Source organism: Giraffa tippelskirchi, chromosome 3 (genome assembly GCF_054371585.1).
Source record: "Giraffa tippelskirchi isolate mGirTip1 chromosome 3, T2T-mGirTip1v1.2.pri, whole genome shotgun sequence".
Lineage (NCBI taxonomy): Eukaryota > Metazoa > Chordata > Mammalia > Artiodactyla > Giraffidae > Giraffa > Giraffa tippelskirchi.
In genome coordinates this window covers 184,204,276-184,216,434 of record NC_137277.1, presented here as the reverse complement: position 1 = coordinate 184,216,434, position 12,159 = coordinate 184,204,276, and the positions used below count along the sequence as shown (strand labels likewise).

The 12,159-nt window shown below is 44.5% G+C and overlaps 1 protein-coding gene across 1 annotated transcript in view; it reads right to left on the bottom strand.

Annotated features, from left to right (window-relative positions):
• Window positions 1-502: 502 nt before the first annotated feature.
• The window catches only part of LOC145543822 (RH-like protein), a 38,286-nt gene continuing 26,629 nt past the window's right edge, over window positions 503-12,159 (bottom strand). The window contains exons 8-10 of the mRNA XM_081586666.1: window positions 7,743-7,822; window positions 3,760-3,833; window positions 503-700 (exon numbers count right to left, since the gene is read on the bottom strand). Of these exons, the coding sequence (XP_081442792.1) occupies window positions 674-700; window positions 3,760-3,833; window positions 7,743-7,822 (181 nt within the window). The 3' untranslated portion in view covers window positions 503-673. The remainder of the gene's footprint in view (window positions 701-3,759; window positions 3,834-7,742; window positions 7,823-12,159) is intronic.

Below are 12,159 nucleotides of genomic sequence, written 5' to 3'. Positions count from 1 at the left end.
CCTCAAGGTCATAGGACTAGTTTTTAAATCTTGAGGCAGTCTGTCTCCACGTTGGATCACAGATGTCTTCCCTACAGTCAAATTCAGGATGTGCTCAGGGAATAAGAACTTATAAAACCACTGGAATAAAAGCGTAATGTCGGCAAGGATTAAATCTGAGTCTTCAGTTTTTCCTGTTTTATATCAGCTGCTCCGCAGATGTAGGTGAACCAAAACCTTAATTTCTTCCCTCAGCTCAGTCAGTAAAGAATCTGCCTGCAGTGCAGGAGACCCAGGTTCGATTCCTGGGTCGGGAAGATCCTCTGGAGAAAGAAATGGCAACCCACTCCAGTATTCTTGCCTGGAGAATCCCATGGACAGAGGAGCCTGGCGGGCTATGGTCCACGGGATCGCAAGAGTCGGACACGACTGAGCAACTAAACCACCACCACATGTCTGCATCCAAGAGAATATTTATAGCATCATCTTACGTGAAACCAAACATAATTATTTAAAATCATTATGATTATTAAGTTTTTAGTCTTTTAGTACCAAATCTATCTCTGACCTGTTTCATTGTACATAAGGAGACTGCTGTAATGAGTGATGGTTGCACACACACACACACACAGATGGGCATTGGTGAAAAGTATCTTGTTTTCAAACAGGACTTGTTTCTCTTGGATGCTTTCCCTTAATATCCAACAGCCAAACGTGGAAACTGTAAAAGGAAAGCAAACGTTTTTTATTACAGATGAACCCTTACACACTCAGTATTGTACACATACTGATTCTGATTTGATCTTTTGAAACTTAGGCTGCCAAAAATGTTACTTTATCACAAAGGCCTTAAAAGTTCTTTCATAAAATCTGAATTGGAAGACCTCTTAGACAGGTAAACCTCATTTCATACAGCTCTTTACATGGATCATTCATGGTCACCTGGCTTTTGTTTGAACACCTCCAGTGAAAGGAAACTCATTACCATGTGAAGTAGTTCTTTCCATAAGATCTTATGGAAAAACCTGAATGAACTTTTTGGCCAACCCAATAGTGTCATCTGTCATCCAAGGATGAGATGGGTATCCTTGGGGTTGGTGAGTGTCCCACCCTAGGAAGTGCTGAGCATGGTCTGGGCAATCAGGGAAGGAATGTCCTTTCTAACCTCTAGTAGTCTGCTTCTATGACATACAATAAGGGTATTTTGTAATGTTTAAGATGTCCTTTTGGATGGTTTACAAAAAAAAATCATTCCTGGATTTATCAGCTTGGGAAGTTGATATTCTTGCATTTCAAATGCAAGCTGTAAGTATTAGCCTGCTGAAAAAATGGTTCTACTCAGCTGTAAAAAAAAAATCAGAAGATTTGGGGAGAAATAGCCATTTTCTAGTAGCTGACTATAACACACACACATACACACACATATGTGTCTCTGGAGCCAGACAGACACCTATTCAGCTTCCTCCTGTACCATTTACTAGCTCTGTCATTTTGGACAAGTGACTCATCTTTAGATGGGGAGACTTATTCTTACACAGGGCTTTTGTGAGGATAAAATCAGATAATGTTGAAAAGCATCCAGCACAGACTCGGAAACAGTAGGCTTGCAATAGGAGATAGCTGTGAGACAACACATTCCTTTGTGGTTGTCTAAACCCCTAGTCATAGACTTTCACATTCACGTGGTGGTTTGCATTAATACAGAATGTAGTCACAGATATCATGGCCTCATTGGACTTTCAGAACAACCCCCTGAGGTAGAACAAAGGTTACTGTTCTTTTTTTAACCAGTGAGAGAAGTCAAATATCTTGCCTACATCAGACCTTGCGGAATGGTGACAGAATCCAGGTCTTACTGTACCAGGGACACACTCTATTTCACCTGCTCCTGCAGGGCTAGTGTTAGATGGGGTTCCCCAGCTTCCCGTTATTTGTTCAGCAAGTATTTACTGCAGCTCAAATAATTGAGGTGGATATTGGTCCCGTTTGTGGTATCTTCATGAGCAGAGTGCTTCATATATAATAGTTGCTCAATAAATACTTGTGGAATGGATGGATGGATTTAACCAGTTTCCTGAGTCCTTTCACTGGATTACCCTGCTTCTGCTAAAGTGACTTGCAGGGGACTGGAAGAGACTGGCTGTTGGGAGAAGCCAGTGGCTATAGAGAGAAGCTGGTTCAAGGTGACGTAGATTATACACGACCACGTGGTTGGTCCCAGGATAATTACACTGTAAAAGAAGCCAGACAAGAGTACATGCCATGTGGTTCTATCTACATAGAGTTATAGAAAAGGTAAGCTAATCCATAGGACAGAAAGCAGTTCGGTAGTTGCCTGGGGATGGAACAGGATGGAGTTGGGAGGGAGCAGTTTCTAAGAGGCAGGAGGAAATCTTTGGTGGTGATAGATATGTTCTTTTCCTTCAAAACATATTTATTTGGCTGCGTCGTCTTAATTGTGGCATGCAAGACCATTGTATATGCGGCGCACAGCTCTTCATTGTGGCACGCAGCCTCTCTAGTTGTGGCAGGAGGGCTCAGTAGTCGCAGCACATGGGCTTAGTTGCCCTGGGACATGTGGGATCTTAGTTCTCTGACCAGAGATTGAATCTGCACCCCCCTGCATTGGAAGGTAGATTCTTATCCATTGGATCACCAGGGAAGTCCCAATACACATGTTCTTACCTTGATGTGGTCATGGTTTCAGGGGTGGATAAATATGTTTAAGAATATCAGATTATATACTTAATATCTGCAGTTCATTGTCAAGTATACCTGCAGAAAGCTGTTTCAAGAGGAAGAGGAACACAGAGATAAAGGAAAAGGAGAGGAGGTGGGTTTTCTCTAGGTTCTCTCAGTTTTGCCCCTACAGACCTGAATACCAAGGTCCATAATAAGGCTGGTTCTGTGTCCCCCTAGTGGTTAGTATCTGGGCCTGCTGGGTGGAGAAAAGATTGGTCTGGGACTTCGAAGGCCCACTTTCATTCACAAAGGCATCAGTTGCGCATTAATCTTCCCTCTGTTGGCCCCTGCTTCCCATTTATAACTTGGCCATATTATGGGTCCCTGCTTGCCCAGCCAACCTCAGCATCAGTTGGAAGATTACCTAAGGCGACACACATCATAGTACTTTGTGAACCGTGAGTGCAGGTCAAAGGGTGGAAGGCAGTGGGGTCTCAGAAAATGAGCCCTGACCTTCTTCCTAGCCCAGTCATGACAACAAACCCTACAATGTCACCTAGACTGTCAGTGGCCGCTGAATTATTTGAGCTTTATGTCTCTTGACTCAGTGACCCCAGGTCCCTATACTGCAAGTTTTCTCATGTCCACTAGCTGTAATTTACCCTGTTCTTCCTCTCAGAACTCAGACAGTCATGACTCCGCTCAGAAGTCTAGCAAATGAGGGGACTGGACTTGCTGACCCCTGTGGGCCTTCTGGCTTTTGCACTGCAGGATTCTATCACCTTCATGTCGAACTATTAGCCCACTTCGGTGATTCCAGATGAGGAGGAGACGTGGCCAGTGTCAGTTCTCACATCCCTGACCCTCAGTGATTTTGAGGCATCAGGGAAATGGGAACATCTACTACCTCCCCACCACCCACCAACACACACACACACACACGTATCATGGATTTGCTTCTCTTCCAGTGCTCCTTACTTCATTTTCATTTGTTTTTTACTTTACTCTCCATAAACACCAAGTTAACATACATACCTCAGGTATCTTTTTAAGTCCATTCACTCCAAACCTATGACATTAATAAGTTAAAAATCTTACCTCCCAGAAAGATTGGTCGTCAAAATAGTGAATCATATGAGTTGATCTCCATATGTTGAGGTTTAAGACCAAACCTGTTTAAGTTCATGAATAAATGTTACACATTTAGAGGATTGCATTTATCTCAAAATTAATCAGACTATCATGTCTCACCTATGATAACTCAGCAGAAATCCTTTTATCTTCCACGACCAGGAGATAGACACACTGAAGCACTGTCCTTCCTGGACCAGTTTAATTAATTCTACAGAGATCTTTTAAAAGGAACTGGTAAGAACAATTATTTCCAAAGGATTTAGATTACACTGAGAGGTATATGATAGTCATGGATCTAACACGCTTCCCAAGACAGAGAAGAAGGACCCTGTTGGACAAAGCCCCACTTAAAAGCAGATTCATTTAAACGCAAGAGATACCATGGAGAGCGACTCAAACAGCCACCCTTGCAGGTTCCTCCTCCCTGGTTCCAATAAAGTCCCAGTGACCTCAGCTCCAGATCCCGCTGGTTAGAAAGCAGGTAATAACATGTGCTTCTGTGTTTGTTCTTGTCAACCATCCCACCTCTGCCCAGAGAGCTAGGGCCCTGTGCATTCCCCCAGTTGCTCAAAGTGGAATTTCCAGTATATAAAGTTGTGCTTACCTTTCATGTGAAGCAGGGAAATGCCACTGATAGACTTACCTGTGTATTTTTAATGATGATCCATCCCAGTGTATTAAATAGTAAGATTAACAGGAGTAGGCATGTGCTCATTCACACTTGCCTCTTACAGTGTGTGCCTTTAACTGATATTGGCGTGGAGAGTGTAATCGACACACCTCATTTAGCTAGAATTACTCATAAATGAACCTCTGTTGCCTACCTATATTTTTCAGATAGTTGAGGCTTACTCATCACTGATGAAAATCCATCTAAAATATATTTTCTTGTCTTGTGAGACAACACTGAACACATTTAGACTTTAAAAAAAAATTAGAGCTGTTGATAGGAATATCCATTTATCAAAGGTGCTGTAAAAACATGGAGAAGGGCCACAGCTGCTGAAAGTTACTGGCCTGTTCTCTGGCAGCCCAAGCGTCTCATGTTCTTGTGTCTGGTTTTGAGATTTTACTTTCTCTCCTGTTAGGCTCTTTGCTTTCCTGCTAACTTCTACCAGTGTGTCTTACCTCTGAAAACCTACCTCTAATCTGCTATTTTTAATCTGCCTGAACTGGGAAAACCCTTAACCACTCTTGATAAGATTGTGTTTTTTCTTTCTCTCGCGCTCTCTTTTGGCTGTACCACACAGCATTTGAGAGCCTACTTCCCTGACCAGGGATGGAACCTGTGCCCCCTGGTGGAGGCACAGAGTCTTAACCATTGGACCACCAGGGAAGTCGCCAAGATTGTTTCCTACATAAGTGCCTTCAGGAGGGCTTCACAGAAAGCGGTCTCTTCATGGGTAAAATGCTTGATTTTAGGGGGTCAACTTGGTGCCATCTTGGCTTCTTGGAGGCCTTGTTCCCCTTACATTGTCCAAGTAAATTTTTTTTTAATTTGGGAAAATATTAGGGAATGTCTTTGTGGTGCACAACACATGGAAGGCTGTCTTTCTTTTTTTTTTTTCTGGCCAAGTGGCACGCAGGATCTTAGTTCCCTGACCAGGGATTGAACCTGCAACGCTGAAGTGGAAGTGCTGAGTCCTAACCACTGGACCATCAGGGAAATCCGGTCCAAGTACTTTTTAATCACCAGTTTCCTCAAGTAGAAAGCAACATGTAAAGATGAAAGCTCATTGTTCTTAACTCTTAAAGGAATAATAGGACTGTCTTTATTCTTTCTCTTGACCTCAGTGAAGCATGGGAAGCCCTCCCAGCTGCTTTACAAGACAGCACAACTCAGTGTCATTTTGTCTACACCGGTGACAGTGGTAAATGGCTTGAGAGCCCAGGTGTAGGGTTGCCAAATAAAATGCAGGGTGCTCAGTTAATTCTGAATTCAGAATTGGGTGTCTTGTGTTTTCCCTTGTTAAATCTGGCAACTCTCTTCAGGGTTGGACTGCCGCCACCAATAGAATGTAAACTTATGGCGGGAGGCCTTGTTCTCATCTGCATTTAATCAGTCATCTCAGACTCTGTTGAAAGCTGAGGCCAGTTGGTACATTAAAGCAATTCTAGCCGATCTCATTCTCGAAAACTCCAGAAAGTACTTTCAGGACTTTCCTGGTAGTCCAATGGTTAAGACTCTGTGCTTCCAATGCAGGGGATGTGGCTTCAATCCCTGGTCAGGGAACTAAGATTCCCCATGCCATTGTTGTTCAGTCACTAAGTCGTGTCTGACTCTTTGTGACCCCATGGACTGCAGTATGCCAGGCTTTCCTGTCCTTCACTATTTCCTGAAGTTTGCCCAAACTCATGTCCACTGAGTCGGTGATGCCATCCAACCATGCCATGCGGCCCAAAAAACTGCTATCATACATGTTTTAGGGCTGAAAGGATCCCAAGTGATTAGTTACTATAATCCATCCACTTTACAGAAAGCCAGCCAATGCCCAGAAAGAGTAAAGTGACATGGTCACACCATTCACCCAAGGTCACAACATTCTTTAGTGTCTGCTTTGGCTATTTTGTCTCTTATTTGGCATTCACTCCCTGCTTAGAGACACAATATGTGAGAGTCTAACCAATAAAAGGTATTTACCTATAGAATAACAATGAACAATTGTGGACAGAATGCATGTTTTCATCTTGCGTATAAGTAAGACAGGCAAATTGATGTCTCCGCAAGATTCTTTTGGGACTTCCCTGGTGGTCCAGTGGCTAGGACTCTGCACTTCCAGTTTGATCCCACGGTCAGGGAACTAGATCCCACATGCCACATGTTTTGGGGGTGCTTCCCTGGTGGCTCAGATGATAAAGAATCTGCCTGCAATGTAGGAAACCCGGGTTTGACCCCAGGGTCAGGAAGATCCCCTGGAGAAGGGAATGGCAACCTACTCCAGTGTTCTTGCCTGGAGAATTCCATGGACAGAGGAGCCTGGTGAGCTACAGTCCATGGGGTCACAAAGATTTGGACATGACTGAGCGACTTTCACACTCACATTCACAAGATTCTTTGCTCTTCTGTCACTTTGCAGAAGTAAACACATACTTCAGTCCTCTGCCTACAGATCTCTGACGGCCTCCCATCTTCAGAATGATCCGGCTCCTTGCCACCACTCTGTCTCCAACCCCTTCCCCTCTCCCCAGCTCTCTGGCCACATCAGCTACACTGATATCCTTGCTATTCCCCGAACAGGCAAAGGATGCTCCTGCCTCAGTACCTCTGGCCTTGCTGTCGCTTTTCATGGAAAGTTCTTCTCCCAAGTAAATACATGGTATGTCTCCATTCTTCTTTGCAGTCAAGTTCTTCCTTAAAGGTCAACGTCTAAGATAGGCCTTCCTTACCACCCTTCCTAAAGAGCACCCCACTCTCACCATGACTGCATTTCCCTACCCTGATTTATTTCTCTTCATAGTGCTTATCACCAGCTGATGTACCATATATTTTTCTGTATATGGTGAAAGCTCCCTCCCCACCTAGAATATCAACTCGGTGTCACCAAGGAATTTGGTTTGTTCACTGCTGTGTCCCTAGTACCTGGTTTATTTGCTGAACAAAATAGCAGTATAGGTGTTATCAGGGAATAAAAGATAAGCTCTGTAAGCATCAGGGTTTCTTTAGTCTTCCGTACAAAATTCAGTGAAATCACCAGCCCAGGGCTCAAGAGGCTACAGTGTCCAGGTGACCTCTGAGGGTCTTCCCAATTCTGAAATTTTGTGACTCTGTGTCCATTTGTTTTTTTAAATCAAGATCTGAGCCCTTCGCCTCATTTGGCTAGAGCTGAGGGGTGTGGGTTCATGGGGAAGGAGATGGGCACATACATGTCCAACCATGGGGCAGGTGCAATCTCGGCCCAGACCCTGTGCCCTGGACAATGGTGGAAGAAGGGTGGTCTCACACTGACCTGTCAAGAAACCAGAGGTCACACCCATGATGATGGTGAAGGCCAACGCCCCGATGTCGATGAGTACCTGGTAGGCGAGCCTAGAAATGACAAAGCAGAGGTGGTCACATTTGGGCATCAGGCTGCAGAGGTCACTGGGGACCAAAAGGACTATGTGCCTCAGCAGTGACGCTGTCAGGAAGGGCCACCAGGAGAACAAATGTCCCCTCCCCGGGCAGTACCTGCCCATCATTCTCCTGCAAAGCTGCTCGGACATGCGGAAGGGGAAGAAGGGATTTCAAGATCCTCTTTGGCTTACTTTAGTTCATGGATAATGAACTAGACTAGAAGTCAGAAAACCCAAGTTCAAGTCCCAGTTCTGTCACTAGCTGTGTGACCCTAGGCACTTAACTTTGGAGTCCTGAGTTTCCTCATTAGGTGATTAAAGATAAAAGCTTTATGTCTCTCAGGGCAAGAAAAAAAAGGTTTTATGTCTAAAGGGGCAAGATAGGGTACAACTTGGCCAACAGACACATCTCCCCTGCCCACCCCCCTTGAACATACTTTCCTGTCTTCTCTCCTTCAAAGTAACCCCAAGGCTTCACTTTAAACTCTTAAGTGGTGGGGGGTGGGGAGGGAGGTGGGAGGGGGGTTCAGGATGGTGGGACACATGTACACCCATGGCTGATTCATGCCAATGTATGGCAAAAACCACGGCAATATTGTGAAGTAATTAGCCTCCAATTTAAATAAATAAATTAATAAATAAATAAACTATTACACGGCCTTGGAGGACATCTATATGACCCGGTAGTAGGCAAAAATTTCTTAAACAGGACACATAAGAACTCAACATAGAGTGAACAATGATACATTGAAGTATGATAAAATTAAGAACTTCTGTTCATCAAAAGACAGACATCATTAAGAAAGTGAAAAATAACCCACAAAATTGGAGAAGCTATTTACAGTACATATATCTGACAGAAGACCTATATCCAGAATATTTAAAGAATTCCTAGAAATCAATAAGAAAAAGTCAGAACACACAACAGAAAAATAGGCAAAAGAAACTGAACAGACATTTCAAAAGAGGAGGTATTCAAATGTCCAAAACAGTACTACACTTAACTAGTCATCAAGGAAATGAAATTAAAACAGTAAGTTTGATGTCTAAAGTATATATTAGGTAAAGGAAGTTCTCAGTTTCTACTGTATAAACCACAATAGAAAACTGAAAGTATCCACTGAAGCAGATTCTATGAAAACTGTATGATCCGACAGCTCAACTTCTAGGCATATACTCAACAGAAGTGCATTTGTAGGTTCAAAAATAGTGCTAGAACATTCATATCAACAATACTAGCTCCAAACTAGAAACTACCCAAATGCTCATCGATAATGGGTAAATTGTGCTGTGTTCATATAATGGGACTCTGTTCTACGTTTTCTTGAATTTTGTATTTGCCACTCATTTATTGCAGGGCCAAACCAAGTGTCAACATTGTTTACCTCTATCTCTCATAAGTCAACTTTCATTACCAGCCCCCAACTGCAAGCTCTAACGTTTGTGTTTTCACTTTCGGCCTGTAGGGGACATCCCTATGTCCCTCCCCTGCCACTCTGGTCCTAGAGACATAGTCTCTGCTCCCGTCTCTCCCTACTGCCTGGTCCCTGCATGTGGTAAGCTTTCATGTGTCCCTGCATGGCATGTCGTTTCCAGGGCAACTGGAACGTTGACATTTCCGTTCAGTGACATTGACCTCTCCATGTTGTCACTCAGTTGCCTTTATCAATCAAGCCCAAGCACAAATCAATGCTGTACTCCAATGAAAATGAACAATCTACAGGGATACTCAATGACGTGGACGGATCTCACAACTTCAAAGTTGAGTAAAAGAAGCCAAGAAGAACACAAGAGCAGACCTCCTGTATGATTGTATGCATTTAAAGGAGAAAAACAGGCAAGACTGATTGCTGCTCTTAGAAGTCAGGTTAGTGGTTGCCCTGGGACAGGACACAGAGTTCTGTGTGCTGGTCATCAGCTGTGTCAGAAGTCACCGAGTGGTATTCTTACGATATATTTTTTTTAACTTTTTGTTTGTTTATTTTGGCTGTGCTGGGGCTTTGTTGCTACATGGGCTTTTCTCTAGTTGCGGCGAGTGGGGGCTACTCTCCAGTTGCCATATGTGGGCTTCTCATAGCAGTGGCTTCTCTTTTTGCGAAGCACAGGCTTTAGAGCGCTGGCTTAATAGCTGTGGAGCACAGGCTGAGTCGTTCCGTGCCATGTGGGATCTTCCCGGACCAGGGATGGAGCCCGTGTCTCCTGCATTGGCAGGTGGATCCTTTACTACTGGACCATCAGGGAAGCCCACCCTTATGATACTTGACTATTCTGGATGTAGATTGTATTACAAGAAAAAAGTTTCTTAAAAAAGTAGTAAGTGGTAGAATAAAAGTGAAAAGCAAAAGTCACTCAGTCGTGTCGACTCTTTGCGTCCCCATGGAATAGTCCATGGAATACTTCAGGCCAGAATACTGGAGTGAGCAGCCATTCCCTTCTCTGGGGGATCTTCCTGACCCAAGAATTGAACCGGGGTCTCCTGCATTGCACATAGAATAAAGGCTAAACCCAAATCTGCTACTTTCAACACAAATTCCCTCTACCCTGCTGCCATCTGAGAGTAGAAATGGATGAGGCAGAAATGGCTGCGTTAACGTTCCCCACAGAGGGTGGGCTCCTTGTGCCAGGGCCTCAGCCTCTACGGTTTACCATCTGACTTTAGGTGACCCTCAGAGCAGGCCTGTGAGAAAGTCCCTCTTTCACAAATGGGAGGTGCAGGTGAGGAAAGTGAACCAAGGGTCCCAATGCCACGTGGCTTGGAATCGGTGTTTCTAGGGATTCAAACCAGGCAGTCCTGTCTACCCACAAGAGGCCAAAGTTCAGCATTGGTGGGCTCCCTTCTCAGATTTGGCCAGATCTGCATTCCAGGGATACTATTGTTTGTTTGTTTATGGCTGCGCTGGGTCTTCATTGCTGAGTGCGGGCTTTCTCTAGTTGTGGCGAGCGGGGGTCCTCTCTCTAGCTGCGGTGCTCAGGCTTCTCATTGCAGTGGCTTCTCCTGTGGCCGAGCACAGGCTCTGAGTGCACCGGCCTCAGTAATTGCAGCTCCTGGGCTCTAGAGCACAGGCTCCATGGTTGTGGCACTCGGGCTTAGCTGCCATGCAGCATGTGCATTTTACCTCCTGCCTTGGCAGGCGGATTCTTTACCCCTGGACCACCAGGGAAGTCCCAGGGATACTATTTTGTTTTTAATATTTTTCTTTAAAGTGAAGTCACTCAGTCGTGTCCGACTCTTTGCAACCCCATAGACTGTAGCCTACCAGGCTCCTCCGTCCATAGGATTTTCCAGGCAAGGGTACTGGGATGGGTTGCCATTTCCTTCTCCAGGGGATCTTCCTGACCCAGGGATCGAACCTAGGTCTTCCGCGTTGCAGGCAGATGCTTTACCATCTGAGCCACCAGGGAAGCCCATATATTTTTCTTTAAGTAAACTTAAAAAAAAATTTTTTTTTTAATAAATCTATTTAAAAGGAACTTTGTGGCACTAGCTTAAATGGAAGAGAAATAGGAGGTAACCAAGATACCAAGATATAATGAAAATAAAAAAAACATTGCTTTAAGCTCCTTTAGATGCAGCAGCCAGGGCAAATCTCACACTGAGGTTTCCTCTGCTGTTCAAGTTGGAGGTCAGCGAGGGTGGGAAGAGTGCAGAGACACTCATCCCTGATGTAGTCAATGAATTGCATGAGAACTGGAAAAGGGCGCCTGCACTGTGTGATCTGGTGCTCTTTAAGTGTGTCTTCACATCACTTAAAATCCCACAATTTGTGAAAAACGCTCCATCCAGGCTCCAAGCACAGCATCTGACTCATTTACATTCACTCACCCGAATAGGGAAATTGGCAAATACTGTTCGTGGAATGAATGAAAAGTCATTCTTTGGAATGACATGTCTGATGACACAGAGCTACTAAAACAGCTGATCCACACTTCCTGGGAAGTGCTCTGATGACCAGCTCAGTCCTCTCGCCATCTTTCCATTACGTCCAGTTGCCCCTCTTACGGAGGCAGCAGCATTAGTAACTATCCTAAAGAAACGGGCCGTGTGTTGAGTGTTTACTACATGCCAAGCACTGTCCTGAGCCCTTTCTTGTAAGAAAGTGAAAGTGTCAGTTGCTCAGTGGTGTCCGACTGTTTGTGACCCCATGGACTATAGCCCACCAGGCTCCTCTGTCCACAGGACTCTCCAGGCAAGAATACTGGAGTGAGTTGCCATTTCCTCCTGGGATTGAACCCAAGTCTTCTACATTATAGGCAGATTGTTTACTGTCTGAGCCACCAGGGAAGGCTTGAGCCCTTTCTTATATATTGCTG